The 6,723-nt window shown below is 36.0% G+C and overlaps 1 protein-coding gene across 1 annotated transcript in view; it reads right to left on the reverse strand.

The window, feature by feature from the left end:
* LOC106873511 (epithelial cell-transforming sequence 2 oncogene-like) overlaps nt 1-6,723 on the reverse strand; it is a 113,793-nt gene that overhangs the window by 1,674 nt on the left and 105,396 nt on the right. Inside the window, exon 23 of the mRNA XM_014920897.2 lies at nt 340-405. Coding sequence (XP_014776383.1) covers nt 340-405 — 66 coding nt within the window. The remainder of the gene's footprint in view (nt 1-339; nt 406-6,723) is intronic.

Consider the following 6,723-nt stretch of genomic DNA (forward strand, 5'->3'; position numbering starts at 1 on the left):
ATATATATATATATATATATATATATATATATATATATATATGCGTGTGTGTGTGTGTGTGTTCGTGTGTATGTATGTTTATAAAGTTCTGTTGGTTTGTTAGCAACTGGCTTCAACCTTTTCCAGATGGACTTAAATTAAACTCAAACGAAAATCCTATATATATACAGACATGCAAACAGGTAGACATACAGACAAATAGACAGACAGAGGGACAGCGTGATAGATAGATAGATAGATAGATAGATAGATAGATAGATAGATAGATAGATAGATAGATAGTGTGTATATGAATGTGCATAAATCTGAACATCTAATTAAAGGGCTCACTCTACTTACGGGGCAGTTTATTATAGTCTTGTGTAGCTTCTGGAGTTGTCGCTCTTGCTGTCGACGCAGTTTTGTCTGAAAGATAATAACACATTAGCTCCTACTAGACCGAAGTGTAAGTAATATTGTTATAAGAGATGGTGTAGCATACCATTAAATCGACACGAAGATATAATTTTCCATAAATTGTGAATGCATGTCATTGATCATAAACGAAAGCCAAGAAATTAAGGTGAGACTTGTAGGGTTTATTCAAATCGGTTGCTTAACTTACTGAATATAATTTTTCCATCAAATACCAGCGTAAGGGCTTTAAAAGTGCAGGGTGAGGATATCTGGAACATCTTTAATCACACATCTCAGTAAAGAGTAACATGTATTAAACATTGCTGAATGACGTTTGATTTGTTATGTCAAGTTAACATATAACGCAAACTGCTCATTACTGTTTGAAAATGATAGGTGGGTATATTTGTTTAATATAGGCTGAAAGGAAAGACGTTATAGTCATAGTCAGAATATATATATATATACTAGAGCCAGTGTTAGGGTAAAAATATATAGCTGCATTTTATAGCACATAGATACTTAGAGTTGTTTTTAATTAGATATACACAACAATACGCGCGATATACCAGAAGAACTAATATTATAAGCTGTATGCACAATTTAAATAACTTCATATTATATTTCGTCAGCATTGTTTGTGATGGTAATGAAAGCGGGGAAATCTATGTAACTGAATTGCTTTTATTTATGTCTTTTCAGAAACTGAATTCAGAAGCCATTGGGATCAAATAAGCACAGACATTACACATCAAACAAAACGCCTGCATTTTTTATTAACGGTACTCTACCTTCAGATTTAACTTCAAACTTCAGAGTTCAAATTTATATTTTAACCTTGAAGAGTCTATGATAAATAATTCGGCCGAGTTAATATTGTTGTAAAGCAGTCAAGAACCCGGAGACCATCTCTCTATCACACAATAGTTATCCGGTATTTAATGAACTAGCAGCACTATTGTATATAATGTATGGACCTGTTTTGCACAATTTATCTTTGTTTAAAGTAATGGAGATTTATTCTGTTTTTCTGTAGGCGCTATAAACATTAGTCTGCAATGAAATAGACGTTAAAATGATATGTAAATATCTCTCAATCCATCTGTTTGCTTCTCTTTCTCTCTCTCCCTCGCTCTCTCTCTTATCTTCTTCTTCATCTTCTTCTTCTTCGTCTTCTCTCCTTCCCAACCTCTCGCTCACTCGCATTCTCTTACGAATTCAAAATCGACCTCAGTAAATAAAGTAAAGACTTCATAAAATTAAAGTGCACTGTCAGATAACCATATCAGAGATTTAGTTTCGATCTACGGTGTAAAACAATTCATATTCCTTCGTTGTATCACAAATTTCACGGAAAGGTTTCTGTTAAAATATCATTACTGTTATATATTAATATCATAAATACAAGCATCTCAGTCAACTAGAAAATGCACTTCCTTACAGCACCATCATAATGGTAGGCATGACTGTGTAGTAAGAAGTTTGCGTTATCTTTGCTAGGGAGGGCGATTGTGGCGCAGATGTTCATAGCATCTGTTATCACCTACCGTCTGACCATTGTGCCTTACCCCGATTTGTGACTGAACAATTTGGAGAGAATCCTTTTCCGCGGGCAATACCTGCAACAGGAGTTCCACTGCGGAATCCTATAGTGGGTTAGTGGAATGTATGTCAGACGATGTTCTTGGGGAGGCCCTGGGCTTCGATGAAGATCAGTTGATCAACCTGTTCAGGAGAACTTTCGGGCCGGGCTACCTGGATAATAAACAGAAGTTCCTGGCTTGACAGTGCTACCGTTCGGCTTTGCCTGTTCGAGACAAGTTGTCAAGGCACGGTAGTGCCGTCTCGCTGACATGCCCGAGGTGCAGACGGCACAGAGAAACTGTCTTCCAGGCCTTCGTGGAGTGTCCGGAATTATCGGGACTGATAGCTTTTATAGAGCAACAGTTGTCAACGATGGGAAAAGTACTGCTATCGGCTGAGTCTATTATCAAGATTGTGCCGCCTCCTTCCCTTTCACAGAGAAAGGATATCTTGTTTGTTCTGCATGGTTGGCATACTGAAAGAAACAGTATGGAAGACGCGAGTAAGTGGGATAGTAACAGGTACCTTCGTATCTGGCCAGGAGTTGGTTAATTTTTTTAGTTACCACCTCGATATTAAGGTCAGGCCGGAGAAGAAATACTGTTCACAGGATATGAATAGATGGAAGCCAGTAATGAACTTGCTGCGAGTGACTGGAACTAGATAAGGGGGGACAGGGGCAAAAAATTAATGTTCGAATCTGGCGGTTGGATGCCTTTCCTTCAGTTATACACATGGCAAAATTTGCAATTAAAAAATGATTATCACATTTAATTTTGAAATTTTAAGTATATATATATATATATATATATATATATATATTAACCGCATGACATTTGTCTATCATCATCCGAAACATTTTCATCCGTGGTAAAGAAACTGCTTCTCTCTCTATATTTGTCTGTCCTTCTTTGTCCCATCTGTGTAAGGCTTCCATAGCCAATTTTAGGAAATATGAAATAAAGAAGTTTTCTCCCTAACCAAGTTGTCTTGAGTTCAGTCGTATTCCATGGCACTTAGGACAAGTAATTTCCACTCTAAGTCTGAGGCAACTAAAGCCTTAATGAGTGGATTTTGCTGACGGAAACTGAAAGAAGCCCGTTGTGTCTCTTTCTGTGTCCATGTATTTGTGTTTATCTCTTTCCATCACTTACTAACTGGAGTTTGCCATATGAAGATAGCCAGCCAAGAATATTTATTTTTGACGATGTATCGGAAAGAAGACTGCTTGTTACCAAGGTTTTACTCAGAATTACCTCCACATAAACCGACCGGCGTATTTCTTCTTTTCTATTACATCATTTTGGAGCACTGCTGTGACTCCGGCCTCATATACGACTCAGTTTGTCAAAGACTCTTGATTGAGTGGGCAAGCCTCAGAGACACTGCAGTTACAAAGAGGAGTGGGCTCTGCCCTGGTTTGCAGGAGATAATGTCTTTCACCAGTTATATGACACTTTTATCGAGAGTCTATTAAGAATCTTGTACTTACGGTTTTCTGGGAAATGTGTTTCTCTTGATGCCTCCGTTAGTTTTGGCATTTAGCGAGAAAGAAGTGGAGGAGGAGAACCGTACCATTTTCCTAGCTATTACTTTGGTTTCGTATTTTCGATTAAAGGGTTGTAAAATATCTTATTTTTCAAGCCACATTTAGCAAGAATTAGTAAAAGTAGGCGGCTGCATTATCAAATAATTCCTTTCAAGATGAGACATTAGATATATTTATACAGATGAGACTTTAGATATATTAATACAGATTTCTCATAACTATAGGAAGATGTCAGGGTTGTTTATTCGTTTTATGAGAAGGTTTTCAAGAGAGCTAGTATACGTCTAGGGAAACAGCGAGCACATCAACTTTGGACAGATTAGTGTTTGCAGTAATGCAGTAGCCTAAATGGCTAAGGGTGTATATGAGTATTTTCCCGAATTTATCAAATTTATTTTCAGCACGATATTGGCCAATATCGAGGGACCTTCGATCTCAATGTCTCAAATATATAAAGGTCTACAACATTACCGATGTCCGGACTGTCATACAGTACCATCGATACAGCGAACCAGTAATTTCTAACAATTTGTTTTCCTATGATGAGCTCTTACACACACGAGAGACTTCAGCTCTGTTTGGTCAATATTATCATACCTTTTTGCGAACACAATAGTAACTTCTCGATATCGAGGGATAAAGGCCTACAATAAGAAATAGAGTAAATCTGGTTCTACTTTTATACTATAAATTCCTAAATAAATCTATGACTGCGGCTGAATTTCAGATCCGAAATATATACATACACACATTCAGTCACACAAACGCGTGCGTACACGCACACACAGATAGATAACACATACACAATATATGTACTTTGCTTGTTCACGATTTGGCATGCATCGGGTGGTAAAATACCTAAACTACGAGTTTAGGTATTTTATCACCCAGTAAAGATCGATAAGTTGTGAAAGATCGATATCCATCGCTTCTGATGGGACTCGGCGTGAATTGTCTCGCCTGTCAATGACGTACACAGACAAGTTTCTATCCGTTTCCGTCTACTAAATCCACCTTCGAATATTTAGTTGGTCCGGGTCTATAGTGGAAGTCATTTATCCAAGTTGTCACGCAGTGGGACCGAGCCCAAGACAACTTGGTTGGGAAGCAAACTTCTTACCACACAGCCACGCCTACCATTTTGACGGTGCTCTAATTGAAATGACTTTTCTAGTTGACTAAAATGCATGTATATATGACATTAATATATAAAAGTAATAATATTTTAACAAAAACCTCTCAGAGGGATTTGTGATACGACAAAGGAATATGAAGTGGTTTACACTGCAGATCCAAATTAAGTCTCGGATATGGTTATTTGGAAGTGCACATATTTTATGACGTCTTTGTTCTAGCTACACGGACTGATTTTAAATTCGGGAAATGAGAGTGAGAGAAAGGTTGGGAAAGACAGACAGAAAGGGTTGAAAGAAAGATTTAAATATCCTTCAAACGTTTATGCCGTGTCTGCATGGCATGTAACTATTAGTATCTCTTATTTTAATGGTGTGTACGTTCATGACATTTATCTTTCACAGGATGGAGTACATTCTATTTTGTTGACCCTACCTATAACGAAACAGTAAACTATACATAAAACAAAGTGTATGTGTGTATGTATGCATGTATATATATATATATATATATATATATATATATATGTATATGTATATGTATGTATAACCTCTGTCGCTTGTTTGTATTATTGAATAACCTAAAAACGAAAAAAAGAAAGGTGGTTCTGGATATAAAAGTATACATCTATGAACCGGGTTAATTGCTTGAAGTTTGCTTTTGACAGACTTATATATTTTATGGGAAAAAAATGTGATATTGTCTTCACTAATGACCATTAATGGCGTAAACAAATGGAACTGTTTTTTTTTTTATCAAACATCAGTAGCTGGAGATAAAATCTTTTTTTATGCTAAACATCTAACTTTTTGACAGCTAATAATGCTTCGCTGCATTATAGCTTTCATTATTTTCGATTCAATATTCCTATGTAGATTCGTTACACTTAGTAATGTAATAAATAACGTTTAATCCTATCTAATTTTTGCGCAAAGCCAACAGTTTTTTTAAGAGGAGGGATTGAGTTCGTTACATAGACATTAGTATTTGACTGCTCCGCAATTTTATCTACCCCGGAGGGGTATTTGAACTGAGAATGTAAACGACCGAAAGAAATGCTGTTATCCTTTTTTCTCCGATGATCTAATGATGTTGTTAGCTCACCACCTTAATAAATACCATATGACCCTTTCTAAATTTTGCACAAGTACAGCAGCTATAAAGTGGGTGGGCAAAAACAAATATATTGCCCCGAATACTTGTTTTGGTACTTTTATCGATCCCAAAAGAATGAAAGTAAAGTTGGCCTCCATCAGATTTGAGCTTCAAACAGGACAAGACGGAAGAAATGTCACTAAGCATTTTCTCCAAAGTGCTACCGATACTGCCAGCTCGAAGAATTTATGAATAAGATATAATAAAATCAAAATACTGAAGTTCTGATTTGTTTAAAGATAGCTCTGTTGAATATGATCAAACATTTCAATTTCTTACAGTCATCTATGACCTATCAAATAAGTTGATTCTATAATAAGATTACATATGTCTGACAATTATAAGATTTAATCCACTGATAGATTCACTTATTGAACATTCAAATTAAGTTAGATGAATTCTTCTAAAGCACATCCTGTTTTCTTCAGCTGATATATGTCATCATAGTTAACTTTTCACATTAGTCAGGAAACACTAATAACATGAATATTTTCACATCATTGCCCCATTTTATCTACAAATACCCAGAAATCCTTCCTCTTCGTCCACCTACTATCCATAAAGGGTAAACTGTAACAGTTCGCAATGAAAATTTATCTCCCCACAAGATTCATACTATTATTTTTTTCAAATATGAAGATGCCTTATCTAAAATAAAATCTCCATAAGTATCAACTTTCTGGTAACACTTTCTGCTCCCGCAGAAATCATTTCACAAATACCATATCATAAGATCTACATCACAAGGGTCGTTATAACAAGAGCTGCACCACAAACAACTATATTAGGCACTATTAGAACAAGCTGTAATGCTTTAAGTCATATATTGCCTGCTTGCTGAAAGCATTGCTCCTACAGCATATCTGTCTACGTCTATGTATATATATATATATATATATATATAT

Source organism: Octopus bimaculoides, chromosome 15, assembly GCF_001194135.2.
Source record: "Octopus bimaculoides isolate UCB-OBI-ISO-001 chromosome 15, ASM119413v2, whole genome shotgun sequence".
NCBI lineage: Eukaryota > Metazoa > Mollusca > Cephalopoda > Octopoda > Octopodidae > Octopus > Octopus bimaculoides.